Here is a 15,839-nt window from a genome sequence, read left to right on the forward strand (position 1 = left end):
AGTATTTCCAGTGCATACTCTCATTGCATTTCTCACCCCCTAAGAGGAAGATGCTACTATGTTCACCTCTGCTACAGAAAGGACGTGGAGAGGTGAATCATGTGCCCAAAGGCCCAGTAAGGAAGTGAAGGATTTTGACTTTGATCCCCTGATTCCCAGAGTCTGAGCTCCTATTCACCACACACTACACTACTTTAACCACCCCTAGCACAGGATTTCTGCTCTGCCCCAACACAGACCCCATCCCTTACCCTGGGGCGCCCCTTCCCAGGCAGACCACTGATTTTCAGAAGCTGTGTAGGTCTCACTGCCTCCTCAACTGGGTGCTAAGGTCTAGGCAAGAAGGATCTGTGCCATTTCCCCAGCGGTGTCTGGCCTGAAGTGGGAACTAGTGTGTTTTCCATTACCAACTGGCTCCCCATTCACTTCAAATAAGTACTGTATTACTTTGTCATGCCATTAAAAAAATCAAAGACCAAATCCCCCATGTAGGGGGCTTGCCATTCTCTGCCCCATGGTATCTTGCTTTTCCAGTAAAACAAGTGTCTGATTTCTTAACAGCAGCAAATTTTAATGAGGTTTGCTCCAACTGGGAACAGAATGAAGGCTTTGCTTATCTCTCCATTAGGATGACAAAGCAGCCACAAGCAGCTCATTTCAAGGCACCATTTTCCAAGGCAGGAAAAGACAATCTCACCTTTTACTCACTCTTTCCAAAGGATACTCCTAAATGACTTCTGGCACGCTACTGCTCTTGGGCCAGAGGTATCATTTTTATTTGACCTGAAGAGGTGTGGCCCACATAACTAAGACAGACGGGAAGTCGATCACTCCTTGCAGGCTGACCCAGCAGCCCAGCGCAAGGAAGCTCCAAGTCAGGAAGTGCTCATCACCAGCATGGAGGCAGCTCTCTCGGAGACTCACGGGAACCAGCTGTTTTCTGCTGAGCCTACTCTTTAAAGCACAGCTTGTCTGGGAATGTATTTTAAAAGCATTATTTTCAACAGTATTAAAAAGGCAGCTAGAAGTCAGAAAAACAGTTATAACTCGCTGTGTGATATTATGCCACCTTCCTAATTCCCAGGTGTGCAAACACTCCCACAAACTAGAAGACTGTCAGTACTGAGATACGCTGGCTGGCAACAGTCTTCATTGGGAGTGGAGGAGGAAGAGAACAAAGTTAAAACGTTCAAAATGTTTGGATTCCAGTATTATCAAACATGAGAGCTTTGGGGATATCCTGGGAGGCTGGTCAGGCTACTGACGGGCTTCCTAAATAAGAACTGTGTTCCATGGGTCTGCCCACTACTAACCTCTAGAGAACAAAATACTGAAGGCAGATGAAGGAATATAAGTGGAAAAACAGACCAAGGGGAAATCAAACAGAAGAATGCCTATGGTGTTAATCAATATTCAGTTCAGAATGGGAGGTGAACAGAACACACAATGATACTGCCCTGCCCTTTATGAAACTACACAAGGAAGAAATTTCCAGAAGTTCTGGCCAATGGTGATTGAAAAGCATTCTGTATGCTATCAAGGAACACAAAGTGATTCAAAGGGAACAAGCTTTCCCTGTGAGGGCCACAGCACCATGTTCCTCCATTTCCAAGGGCCCTTTTAACTAATATATGCTGCAGAACTGGCCTCCAGATAGTATTTTACAATGGAATTGTCAGCTCTCTAAAGAGCCTGGATTCTAAATCCTTCTGATTTGGTATGTTCTGCAATAACGTTAAGTTTTAGGCCACCTTTCTTCCAAAGTTCCCTGAAACACTTTCAGACAAGTGACTCTGTTCTCTGCCACTTCATGGTAGAGAAAGGAGCAAAAGCTTTCAATGCAGAGAAATTACTCTGTACACCACAATCCTGAGTTAGAGCTAGCATTTAACAGAGTTCTGTTGTGATGTCTCATCAAGATGTCTTTCTCTGAAAAACAAAGGGTAATTCCCTCTACTCTAAATGGAGAAAAAGCAAAAGTTGGGAAATACCTGTTCTACCTCAAAGCCTAAGTCCCAGAGGACAGGACATGCTGCCCTGCACACTGCAATTCCACACAAGATAAGACTTCATCAGCTGCTGCATTTGGGACTGTTTCCACTACATCTGACAACAGGCCTGACATTCCTAACACACATGGTTTACTCTTTCTTCTCCCCTTCCTGCCTCACTTGTGGTCCCTAAATCAAATCTGAAGCTCTCAATGATAGCAGCAGCAACTCACTTAAGGAGCTGGAGGGCTCTCCAATTTTACAAATATGGGACAGGTTTATAACACACAGTGGCAAGGTTCTTATTTTCCATTTATGTACTTGAAGATCCTTCATTGATTTATGTGTGCAAATAAAATAATCATCCAATTTTTCCCAATCTAAAATGCAGCAACCTTTACAGATCAGCAAGGGGAAGAAGCATTTAAGAAATGTGTGGATGAAACGTTTGTTAGTAGTCAAAGACTAAGGCATGTGATTTTTGGATTCTAGTGAAGAAAGACCAAGCATTATTGTCACTGGCTTGGCTACTTGTCAGGACACAGACAACTTCTACATGATCTGCTCATTTTGTTAATTACCTAACTATCGTTTTGGACAAAGACTACTCAGGCTTATCTATCCAAGGTCCTTACAACCTGAGAGAGTTACCAGTAGTAGCTATCTGAGATGCTGTTTACTTTTTCATGCTAAGTCAAAGAGTAAACACACACACATACACACACACGCACACGCACACACACAGCAGTTTACCAGAATAAGCTGTCCTTGAAAATCGTTATCAATGAACTCTCACCAAGACACTGTGCAAGCCACTCCTATGACTCATTCCTAAACTCCTGTCTTACCTTAGTGTTCCTTCTTAGACTGCGAAGAATATTCCTCCTCCGTGGGTCTTCATCTGTTTCGTATGGAATGACTGCATTGTCCCCTTTATAGCCCTGGGAGGCCTGATCCTCCTCCTTCTTCCGGATGGGCCCAAGCTCATCATCACTCCCCACGCTGAAGCTGGTTCGGTAACTAGCAAACCTCCCTAGCCGGCTGCATCTCGTCCTGTACAGCACTGGCTTGCTCACAATGGATACCTTGCGGCCTCGCTCTAGAGAGCTGGTGTCCATTTCGCTGTCGGAACCATTCCCACTGCCATTGGATTGGGCTTTGTTGATATTCCGAATCGTGATGATTTTGCCTTGGGTGCTGTCATGGGGCACTGAGTAAATGTTTTCCTCTTCATTCCTTGGCTTGACCACGGCATCCATAGGTTCGGCATAATCAGAAGGATCGAACCCATCAGGAGGTAGCCAGGTGCTAGAAGACACAGACTTCCTCTGTCCATCTCTATGGCCTTGGTCTAAATAAGACAGATCCCCCTTAGTAATTTCAAAATGGACGGGAGGCTTTGGTTTGACTGGCGGAGGTACTTTGTTGTTCAGTTTACTCTCAAAATTGCTCATGATGAAAGACAGCCCGTCATTTCCCTCCAGTTCCATAGAGAGCTTTGAATGGTCTTTGGACAGAGAGGGCAGTGATGTGTCTTCTCGAAACAGGCTGTAAGAAGGGGGCTCGATATCTTCTTCTGAATCCTGCAGGTTTGAGTTGCAGAGTGGTGAGCCTGCCCGGGGGGAGTTAAATACCTCTTCTGTGGTGCTACAGGCCTCAGCAGCATTGTCGTACATATGAGTAGCCTCGATTATATTCTTTTTGTCCACCACATCTTTAAAAAATGGGTGGAAGAGCTCAAGTTTATGCTGGGGTTGACTACAGGGGATACTCGTGAATCTTCCATCAATTTCTTGAGCGATCTCCTCCCCCTCAGTCAGCTGTTCCCGACTTAAGTCATTATCCAGGACATCTACAGCGCCGTCAGTGAGTGCAACCAACTGAATGGGGATAATATCCTGCACTTCACAAAGAAAGGCACGTAACATAGCCAAGGAGGCTTTACGTTTGGCTGAATAGAAAACAATGTACCCATGGACCAATCGGCTTTTTCGGATGCTAAATGAGGAATGGTAGGAAAGAATTGACAGTTCAATGCGCTTCTTGTGTAGTCCGATTGGCAGTTCAAGTAAAACAGAGTTGTTGCTTCCGCAATGGGAAGACTTACAGGTTTGAGACTGCAGGACAGGAAAGAGTATGTCATCTGCACTAAAAGGATCTCCACACATGAGACACATGACAATTCGCAGGTCAACATCAGCCAGATCTTTGATGCTAGCAGTAGAACTGACCAGGTTTAAGTTACGCTTGGAGTCCAGGAGTCCTTTCAAAACTTGACTGATTTGCTTTTCGTTAATGTTGCGTCCATAACCGATGCCAGCAGAAGCAGGGTCGAGAAAGACACACTGAAGTTTGCTAGCAATCTGCTGACCCTGCTGTATTAAGCTATGCAGGGTCTCTCCACTGGTGTCTCCTCTCTTGTTAACCAAAATTAAGGTCAGGGGAAGATGGACTAAGTGATTATCTCGCCTGCCGAGTGTGGACTCTCTGCTCTTCTCTATACTCTCCACCACATAGGACAGAGATTCCTTTGAATTGTAAAGGCAGAGACAACCGTGGGGCTGAAATGTTGGTGTCTGGAAAGAGTTCACAGGAAGCCTAACATTCCCTTCGATCGGCCTCAGAGAGAGCTCATACATTTTACCATCTATTACATACTTGTCATCATTTGTACAAAGAGCTCGTATCTCATTGGCCAACTCTCGTGCAAGGCCATCCTTGCCCAAGATCACCAAGTTGATTCTATCGATGTTGTGATCAGAGAGTGAATTTTTCTGATTCCGGTCAGAGGGTCGGATGAACCGAGAACTAATCAAGTGCTCAATCTTAGCATCCACACAAGAGGGGCAGCTAGGGCACGTCTCCTTTGTTGGGTGGTACACGAAATGAATGTGCTTCAGAATAAGGGCATCACGCTCCGCTTGGAGCTTCTGCAATGCTTTAAATCGCTGTTCCTCCCCCAGAACATCCTGAATGACACCCATCTTCTCCTTGCTGGGCTTAGCATCCAGCTCTAGCTCATAAAACAATTCTGAATATTCCAAAAGCAGCTCCTGAAACTCTTCCTTTGCTTTGTCTATAATTTGCTTTTGGTGTTTGCCATAAATATCCATGTATACAGATTCTTCCAGCCACTGGTAGAAATCTTCATTCATAATAAAACTGCGGGCCTCTTCCCAAGGCTTTCCAGGAGTTATGAAAGGAGAGGTCTCCAGGTTTTCTTTAAAAGACCTTCTCATCTCAGCTCTTTTCCTCTCGTTTCGCAGCTTCTCTAAGTGGGCCTCGTACAGCTGCTCTGCAGGAACGGTATCCATTAGGTCAAAGGGAATCCGCTCATTCTCCATGTTGTCAATGTGGCTGGTGGCATCCCATGGTGTCTCTTCAAGCACAACAAACCACTTTAAGAATTCTGGCTTGGTCTCCAAGAGCTTTTTGGCTTTTATGCAGCTCAGGTGGTCTATTTCATCTAGATTGGGTATAAGAGCTTCAAAAGCTAATGGCAGGGCTGCCAGGTACAGCTTCCTTCTGCGCTCAATATGCTCATGCTTCAGGCGGTGGATGTGCTGGAGAAACAGCTTCTTGGCTTTCTGAGTCCCTTCCAGGTAGACATAGTCCTGGTACTCAGGAGAGGCCTGCATCTTTCGGCTGACAATCAGCCAATTCTCGTTGTGGTTTTTCACAATGCGACTCACCAGCCACTCATACTTGTCTTTTGCTGTAGCTATCTGCTGACTCTGCTGCTTGAGAGCTTCAAAATAAGGAATGATTTTCGTCTTTCCCCGACTTTTATCAATGAGTTGCACTAAGGTGCTGAAAGCTAAGTCCACATTTACATTGGATCTTGCTGAGGTCTCCACAACCTGGAGGTTCTTTTTGCTTAAGGCAAAAGTATGTGCATCTCTAATGTACCGCTCAACACCCTCATCACACTTAGTCAGGACCACCACTATAGGCTTTTTTGTTTTTGCAAGCTGATTGTAGAGATTAGAGACAAACTTGAGCTGATCATCAAAGCTCCTATTCATGCCCCTGCTAACATCAATACCAAGAAGAAAACCATCAATTAGCAGCTTTCCATCTGGCATTTGTTTCTGCTCAAAGTCCTGCTCCAGCCCCAGCTGGTCAGTGCAAAAGTACATGAGTTTTTCAGCTGATGCGAGCTTGGTTGCAGCAGCTCTCTTGATATAGGGCTGCAGGGCCGTGCTTCGATGAGGCTGAAAAGTCTGATCATCAATGAATTCAGTCTGCTCCACAACGTGCATCTTACATTCCACACAATCCTCCAGGGAACGGCTAACTTCTCCCCAGTAGAGAAAGTGGTCATTATTGACCACCCGCCCACCAAAGTCACTGGTGCTGAGGACAGAGGTATGGTCCAAGTGAAATTCGTCAGCACTCGGGCGCACAAAGCGGTTGCACAAACAAGACTTCCCAATGCCGCACTGGCCCTTCTCCTTCTCTGTCCCAGACAATCCCACCACACTGATGTTGTAGGTGGGAATGCGGACATCTTGCTTTCTTGCCATCATCATCGTCGACACATCCTGCCACAATCAGCCACTTCCAAATCAGATTAGTGTTCTCCAGTGGAACCAATGGCTTCCCAACATTATCAGTGGGGGCCAGCTGCCCACGAAGCGCAAGTGTCAGGTCTCATAGTGCTTATATACCAGTGCGAGGTCAGTTTTTGCCACTTCTCATCGCCAAATAGCCAACATTTCTTCCTAGATGGGGGGAAAAAAAGAAAACCTATCAGCATCATAACTTTGAACTCAATCTTAATCACCAAACGATAGTAAAAATCAATTTTCTTATTCAACAAATAATTATAGTAAACATCAAATGTACCAGGCCTTAAGCTGAGTGAAGATGTAAGACCAAATAAGACTGACTTACCTGTACCCTCAGAGCGATATAATATCATCTAATGGACAAGACACACAAGTAAGCACTGTGCTTAGTGCTAAAAAAAGTCTGCAAGCTCCTTGGAAAAAATGGCTGACTCCAGGGCTAGGGCAGGGTTGGTACAGTATGAGCCTGGAACATCTTGCTGTACAAGAAAGGAAAGAAGTGCTCAAAAAAATGAAAGGACACCTCACAAGGACACAGAAGCCAGCTTGAAGGGGTACCCAGTGGTCAAATCCAGGACACTGAACATCAAAATAATTAAGTACAGTAAGGAATTATGACCCACTGCAAAAAATAAGAACTTGAGTTTTCAATACTGAATCAGACAAGAATCATCACTTGATGCTAAATCTAAGAGGGAAATTTTGATTAGGAACAGGATTTTGCACAGAAATGAGGTGTCTCCTGTTATACTACTTATTAGTTCTCTAAGGGAAGAAGAAAAACAAATACTTAATTATACAATAGAGAAACTGGGCAACACTTTGGGTAATGAAAGTTATCACCATCAAAGAGAGCCAGAAGGACATCATAGGCCTCAAGATGTGATATCCCAGGAGGATACAACATGACTATGCAGTTTGATGACTTAGAATGCATCACCACAACCTAATCACAAGGAAACATCAGGCAAACACAAAATGAGTAAGATTCTATTACAGTGAGGGGAGTCAGCACTTAAAAAAAATATCAGTATCATAATAGACAAAGAATGGCTGTGTAAATATTCCAGATTAAAGGAGGCTACAGACACATCGTAACTAAAGGCAATTATCTGATCTTAGACTGAATTCTGTACAGGGCAGGAGTGTAGGGACAGGAAGAGGAAGCCTACATAGCACAACAGTAGATCAATCAACAACACTGGACTATGAATACAGTATTAGATAAAAGTATTTTATCCATGTAAATTTATGAGGTTTGTAACTATTATGTGAAAGAATAGCCCTACTCTTAGAAAATACACACCGAAGTATCTGCAAGAAAAAGGCCATAATGTATGTGACTGGTTCAAAAAAAAAAACTACATCTACATACTAGAGAGTTAAAAATGCAAATGAGGTAAAATATTAACAATAGATGAATCTAGGTAAAGTGTACAGGATATTCCTTTGTGCTATTTTAATTTTTGCGACTTTCTCTAAGTTTGTAATTATTTCCAAATAAAGTTTTTTTTTAAGGGTGTGAATATGAAGTAGTTTCCCTGACAAGAACATAAGTCCTGTGAGAAAAAGGCCTACCTAACCCTACCTTGTTCATTTCTGTGTCCTATGATGTTTTGACACAAATATTTACTGAAGGAGTGAATAAATGAATGACTATTAGAGCATATTAAAGAGTCCCCAAACCTAGCATTTTAGATTTAGGAAAAGTTTTGCTGGTGGAAGTTCCATCTGAGGGGAGACCTGAAGCAGAAAGAATGAAATGTACAAAAACTCCTCTCTCCCCAGAAAAATGCATGCATGGCCCATGGGAAAACCAGCTGAAATAAAGTGTGTATGGGGAGGAGACCGGTGAGATGCGTTAGCAAGTAAGCAGGGACCAGATTAAGCCACTTTCAAAGAGCTTGGATTCCTTCCCAAAGGCTATGGGGAGCCATAGAATGCAGCTGAGAAGTGGCACCTTTTTTGGGGGGAGGGAGGAGGAATTATTTTTTATTTATTTATTTATTTATTTATTTATTTTAATGGAGGGTACAGGGGATTGAACCCAGGACCCTGTGTATGCTAGGCAGGCACTCTACCACTGAACTATACCCTCCCCCTAGGAGTTGCAACTTAAAAAAACATAAGGTTTGAATAGGTGAAGTAATGAAATGTTATGACGATATCTTACAAAGTCTTTAACAACTTTCCATCTGAAACAACTAAAATATGTAGTCTTTGGCTGCCTCTACATAAATCTTCTGCAGTCTTCTGGCTACTACTGTTTGCACTGCACTGCAGTCCACTAACACACGCAAATATAACTGTGCAATTGCTGAGCCTGTAGCCAAATGAACAGTCTCCTGAGACACTCCCCAAGAGAAGTTAAAATAAACAGAGCAATTTTCTTTTGAATCTGGAACTCAGCATTTCCACAAGCTTAATATTTTTTTGTAAGCCTATCTCATAAGAAATGCCACAGGAAGTCAGACCACCACACGTTATTCTGACTGATACAAGGGGGTAACGAATGGGAGAACACAGTTGTCCCCTATGATAACCTCAGAAGGTCACAGACCTTTCCCAAACATCCATATCTTCCTTTGATAACCCAGAAAGCCAAACCCTCTGTGGAAACAAAATGTAATATGTAAAAACTGACCATTTTCAAAAGAGAAATCTCAATGCCTGTAAGCAATTGCTTCCAGATAACCTAACAGCATGCTCCTATGGAAGCCAAGTTCCAGACTTCACCAGGAGCAAGCACGATACCCAAGGGAAAGAGGAAAAAAACCAACCTTTTCCAGCCGCCCACTGCTTACATAAGTAAAATTATAAGATGCTTATGAACATGTGAAAGATGTTTACATACATCTTCTGAAATACCTGAAAAGGGAAGATTTCTACAAATCAAAGTGCTTTTTGCGCATTACTCTTTAGTACACATACACAATTTTGTTTTAATGAGGAGACTCGGGTTTAACAGAGGCTCAGGTAGGAATGTTGATGAAGGTTTAAGGAAGTCAAGGATGCTCACCTAACAGAGCCTTTCTCTATCAATTCCTCATCCAAGGGTCTAGCTGGACTCAAGGTCATCCATTTGACCAATCTTGAAATGCAACTTGGTGACACGGGTCCTACTTTAAGCAACCAGCTGGCATGCAGCTGGCAAATCATCCCATTTACCTTCTATAAAGTGGGCTAAATAATCTCTCTTCACAGAAATCTCAGGAAAACAAAACCCTAACCTGCTCTTAAACCTCAAGAAATAAAGATAACGTTCAATTTTAAACTAAATTTAAATGCATAAATGTATAGTTCATTCAACACCTTGTTACTTACAATTTTTTTAATGGCAGGATATTCTATTTAATCCATTCAAGTCAAAATCTCAACTATCTGAAGGATGCCAAAGAAAACAACACTCTCAACTCTCAAGAATGTAGCAACTGATATTTTAAACCCAGAATGCTGCTGGCTAAACTAAAAAAGCTGTAAGAAATGAGAATTAGCTGGCATGGAAGTGGTTAATTTTTGGACACCTGGTAACTTTCCACTTGTTCGAAACCTAATAGTTTCCCTGGTAGAAGTACACTCTTCCTACATGCCTGTCTTTGATGTCTGGATAATACAGTTTTACTAGTTCCTCAATTGGACTGAATTACACGGTAAACAAAGACTGTTATAAGTCTAAAAACATCTCAAACACTTGGTTTAAAGGAAATAACCCTAAGTGCTTGGTCACAAACACATTAAACTTTTCTAAGGGGTGGGTAAAAAAAAAATTAGCTGAGTCACTAAATTTAATGATCTGAAGGCAAAGAAAGAGAAAGTAGAAGACAGGGCATGTCCAAGACTTTGCAATGTCTTTACAGTTTAAATCTGACAGGAATCGGTGTTCTTTGTGGGCAACTAAGCTACTCAAACAGCAAAACCTGAACATCTATTTTAATAATCTGCCAATACTAATCCTTTTAAAACTGGAGAGTTACAGCAGAGGAGGAAAAAAGTATGATTTAAAACAGTAACTCCTTTTATCTGAGCTTTACTGAGCTACTTGTATTAGAGAAATAAAAACACAGAACCTAACATTTAGTTTCATATTTTACACCGTAAGTCAACTACTTCAGAAAGGATAATATTTCAGGAGTATTTTCAATCCTTTTTCACAAATATATGCTGAATTAAAACATAATGCAAACATCTGAGAGTTTTTTTAGAACCTGTCACCAAGCTTCCAGAGTTGTTTATTTGACTAGTTTAACAAAGACCCTAGTTTCCCAAGGAGTGCCTCAATTGGAAGGTAGGAGGAGGGGCGTCTTCTTTTTTAACACCTCTACAAAACACCCAGGGCAAGAAGTGGTAACATTCCCAAGATAGTAGACATTTCATAGGACACAGAAATGCCACTGTGATCCGGTATTACTATGACTGCTAAAGTTCATACTGTTGACAGCTCTATCAGTATGTTTCACCCTCCCAACCCGCAACCTCATCCCCAACCACCCCCCAACCAGGAAATGTTTCTGGGCTCTGTCTGTGATCTGGAATGCCCATAAGACACAGATCTACCACCACTACTCATAACCAAACTACTGTCTCTACCTATGAGAACAGCCAATAAATTCTGAAAATGCATTTTGTTTCAACCAGCAATATACAAAACACCACCAAACTAAAAATAATATATTGTATAATAATTGCTTAATATTACATAATATAAGAAAATAATTTCATAGCCACTAGCAAAGGAAGCAAAATCTTTGTTTCCATAATTTTTCTTAATTCTAATAGGACAAAGGAATGGAAATATGCATTGTAACTAACAGCACCCTTAATACCTCCTGCTTCTCAACACATTAAACTTCTGAATGGATTTTCAAAGCTATAAATTACTATCAACAGCTGGTTAAAATGTTTGCATTAAGTAGATATATGGTAAGACTCATAGCTCTAGAGGGGAGAAGAAGAACAAAAGGAGAGGATCTAACCAGGAAGCACTTTTCTTGTAGGAGAAATTCCTTAAGGAGAGTTTTTTTCAAAGGAATTTACTTTCCAAGCAGGTCAGGAAGGATGGGATATAAAAGCGCCGGTAAGAAGAGAATACTACTCTCTGGTCTACTGAATCACTGACTTTAAAACAAAATAGTCTTTAAAAACCCAATGCTGCTATTTTCATCTTGTTAAATGTTAAACCTGTTAAAAGTAAACTTTCTTAAGGTTTTTGTTGGTTTTCCTTTACAGAAAGAAATTAAATAAGAAAAGTTGGAAGTGGTCCTCACTTATGCAATTCATTCATCTGTAAAATCCAGATAAATTTACTGACCCTTAAAATTAGTGATGTGTACAATGTGTCAGAGTATTTAGCCATAAATAGGAATGATAATCTTTAGGAATGTGACCAAGATACAGAGGTGTGTATCATTTCCTCTGTGTGAGATGTCATTTCCTCTGTGTGATTTGTCAGAACGTGAAGTAATGCCCTTGTTCTGCTCGTCTCTTTACCACATGAGAAGTGTCTTTCGAAATGACATCAAACTCAACAAGAACAACATAGCCTCTAGCATTGAGTAAAAGAAAGGTAAGCCATTGGATGGCCCAATTACAGAGCAGCTAAATCTCTCCTTCCTCCATAATATTTCAGAGAGGTTAACCATTTTTGTATTACTCTAGTCCTTAATCCTTCAAATTGAGAACCAAGCTGTCCATCAACCAAATCAAATACACATTTATATCCAAGATGATGAGATGAAACAAGGAAGAAATGGGGCACTGTCCTTGCTGGCGGGAATCTTATAATTTACTTTGAGATACAATATTTTCACTTAAAAAAAAAAAAGGCATAGACCATTTCCTGGGATCCAGAGAAAGGAAGAGGAGATCATTCAGATCTGGGGTAGGTTGGGAACAGTGTCAGAGCAGAAGTAAAATTTGAATTGGTACATAAAAGATTGGCAGGGTTTGGAGAGGTGGTCCAAGCATTCTAAAGATATGAAAGGGTATGAATTATGGTGATCAAAATGGAAAAGCACCATATATGTTTTGGACAGACTGACTATAACAGAGTGTTCACGCATGTCAGGTAGAAGATGAGAAGGGCAGCAGGGCTCAGACTATAAACAGACAGTATTTTTACCTGTGAGAATCTAATATGAAAGTAATCTTTTATCCCATCAATGTTATTTATTGTTGTTAACACTGCTACCTCAACTCCTCACCCAACAAATTAACATAGTTTAGGGAGTTGATCATCTTACATGAAAGAAAATCCATCTGAATACAGCAATTCTATTTCTATCGTTCAGTCCAGTGCAAATTAAAATAATACGATGGGGAAGGGGCAGAAAACCATGGATTACAAAGGAAGCAAAGAGTAAATATTTGCGCAAGAATAGCACTGGTGGTTGCTCCTGCTAATACAGGCTATCTACACCTACTCCTATTTAGTTAGTGTAGGAGGGAGGATTTCCTCATAGCCACGGAATCTCATATATCCCCAGGCTCTGGGTACAGGAAATCTCTGAAATGGGTCATCTGGATCTTTGGAAAGACTGATTTAAGTGTTTAACCATCTTGTCTTGAAACAGATGGGCTATTCTTGGACACTGGGTATATATGTGCATTTAGCTCTGACTATACCCTCTGTAAACTCAAAGGACAGCACTCTCCAGAGAGCCCAATGAAGAAAACACAAAGGGGTCAAAAACAGTTTTCAAGGACTGGTAACTCAGGTGTCTGTTCTGAAAATAATCTGGTCCAAAGTTAATTTTTTAAAGAGCAACTATGAAAGATCCTCTGACATTACATTTATAATTTTTATAAATGTCCCTTAATGGACCTCTTGACTCATTTTCCCCCAAGCCCTGGTAAAGGTACTTCTGAATTCCAAGGTGGAAAAACATAGCTACACTGCAAATCTCACCTCCCAAGCTGGCCCACACTTCTGCAAACAGTGCATTTTTCACCGACACAGTTCTCAAGCAGAACTCTACAAGCTGGCCCCAAAGAAACAAAATTTCTAAGCTAAGTTATTCACAGGATGAAATCAAATTCTCCTGATGAATGACGGGAGCGGCTTTCAGCAAAAGCACTTCCTTAAACTTTATCCTGAGCAGCTTTCTCTCAGGTAGCTCTGGAGTTCTGATCAGGCTATCTGATCAAAGCAACTATAAACAAAGACAAAACCAAAAGCTGAGAATGAGAAATCTCTCACCAATGCAGCACAACTTCTCTGGGTTATCTATATTAAGAACACCACCAGCAGCAGCACAGGATTTCTGATACCCTGAAAAAATATTCTACGCCAAATGGAAATGCAACACCAAGACCCATTCAAAACTGAAGTTACTCAATACACCTTAGTATCACAGGCTATCTGTCATTAATACAGTGAGCTGAGATTCTTTTTTTTTTTTTTTTTTAAGCAGCTGAGATTCTTAACCAAACCAAGACACAAAAATATAGCTAAGTCTTACCTTTGAATTTCCTGGTATTCAGACTAATTTCATATTGATTTTTGAAATGGTAAAGAAAACCTATAAAATTATTTCAGCAGTTGCTTCTGAGCACTTCTGATCTATTCAGTTTTTTTTTTTAACTTCTCAGTAGAAAAATTGCTTCTTCAAATTACATTCTCTGTAAAAATTTCTCTGAATATACAAGAGTGGAGGGACTGTTCAACCAAATGTGTCTTGTAGAGGGAAACTCGATGAAGAAACAGGCATTTCTGTCCACTGGGAAAAATAGGTGGCTTATTTTCAAATCCAATAGTAAGTCTTACTATTCTATTCCTTTGATGGCATTCTAAGATGAGGATTTCAGCCCATTATTTCTAATTATTCCTCACTACCCATTTGCATTATTCTACAAATTGCCAGTCCTAAGACAGACTACTATAGGTCACAGAGGTTATGTCACATGTATAAACTTTTTTAAAAAGAATTGTTGGCTTTAGTTTATTTAATTCACTCGTACTGAAGATAAGAACAATGATCATATGGAAATAGAATTAACAGAACAACTTCTAAATACAGCAGATTTTAGTAGAGAACAATTTGAATTCACAGATTAAAGAGCTTACTTAGGACTCACACAAGCATAATCAATACTTGTATTTCTCCTTTAATGTTTTAGCCTTCACATTTACTTACATACTTGCCTTATTTCAAATAAGGTTAAAAGCAGAGGTCTGAGAGAGATGAAAAACTGAACAGTTACAAGACAGAACACGGGAAGGAGACTGGAATCAGTACAGGATTATGCCCTAGGCTCAATTAATCATATTATAAAATCTGGTAAATTGAGGTGCTTATCCCTATTTTCTAGAGGAGACAGATTTATGAGTTAGTATGTTTAAAACAAACTGGATTTCTGAATGAAAACATATTACATGTTGGTACTATTTACAAGTTATTATAAAAATATTTCTTATTCAAATATTTATCACCTCAATATCTGAAAATCATATTTCAGGTTCCTACTTTGAGGCTAGGAAAGGAGGTATGATAAAAAAAGGACATGAGCAGAGCTTCTGTTCTATTTCTTGACTTGAGTTGGTTACACAGGAGTTATGAATTCACTTCGTAATTGTTCAGACTGTTCATATTTTATACACTTTTCATTATAGCTTTTTTTAAAAAGATGCAATTCATCAGAGAAACAAAGAAACACAGTTCACATAGCTAGCAAGCAGAGCTGGAATTTGAACATGGTCCTCTCTCAACCACTGTGATACTTTCTCCCCCTTCTACGCTAGGCCTCTATCTGGGCTCATGTCAAACAGGTGACTCTAATCCTCACTGTAGCAATGAGAAGAAAAGTTGAGAAGCCGTGCCCTGGAGGACCCCAGAAGTAAATGGCAGTTCTTCAGGGCTATGGAGAAAGGTGAACAGGTGGCACATCAGACCTTCCAGCCTTGAAACAGAGCAACTCAATTTGATCTATTTTATATATATGCTGGAGTCCCACATAAAAAGAAAAAAACTTACAAGTTCTATAGTTTTTTAAAACACTCAAAAGACTTCCTGGTTCAAACAAACCATTTAATGATCAGATTATTTGGTGATTTAATTCCGACGATTTTGCCATGAGGCAAGAGTCAAAAAGAACCTCCTGTGCCCCAAATGCTCTTTTCTCCTCTCATTCAGGAAACTTATGCAAATTAGTGACTACTGAGACAGAGAGAAAGGGAACAACTTAAGCTAGAAAGGGATGGAGCCCGGTCCAGAAGCCAGGTCTGACTCCACCCCACCCCTAGCCACCCTCCCCGCCCTAGGCCTGTCTTCTCACTCCACTA

At 40.8% G+C, this 15,839-nt stretch overlaps 1 protein-coding gene across 2 annotated transcripts in view; it reads right to left on the bottom strand.

Annotated features, from left to right (window-relative positions):
* ARHGAP35 (Rho GTPase activating protein 35) overlaps positions 1 to 15,839 on the bottom strand; it is a 109,598-nt gene that overhangs the window by 65,967 nt on the left and 27,792 nt on the right. For both annotated transcript variants that reach the window (XM_074369362.1, XM_074369363.1), the window contains exon 2: positions 2,840 to 6,715. In XM_074369362.1, the coding sequence (XP_074225463.1) occupies positions 2,840 to 6,523 (3,684 nt within the window). In that variant the 5' untranslated portion in view covers positions 6,524 to 6,715. The remainder of the gene's footprint in view (positions 1 to 2,839; positions 6,716 to 15,839) is intronic.

The sequence above is a fragment of the Camelus bactrianus genome, chromosome 9 (genome assembly GCF_048773025.1).
Source record: "Camelus bactrianus isolate YW-2024 breed Bactrian camel chromosome 9, ASM4877302v1, whole genome shotgun sequence".
Classification (NCBI taxonomy): domain Eukaryota; kingdom Metazoa; phylum Chordata; class Mammalia; order Artiodactyla; family Camelidae; genus Camelus; species Camelus bactrianus.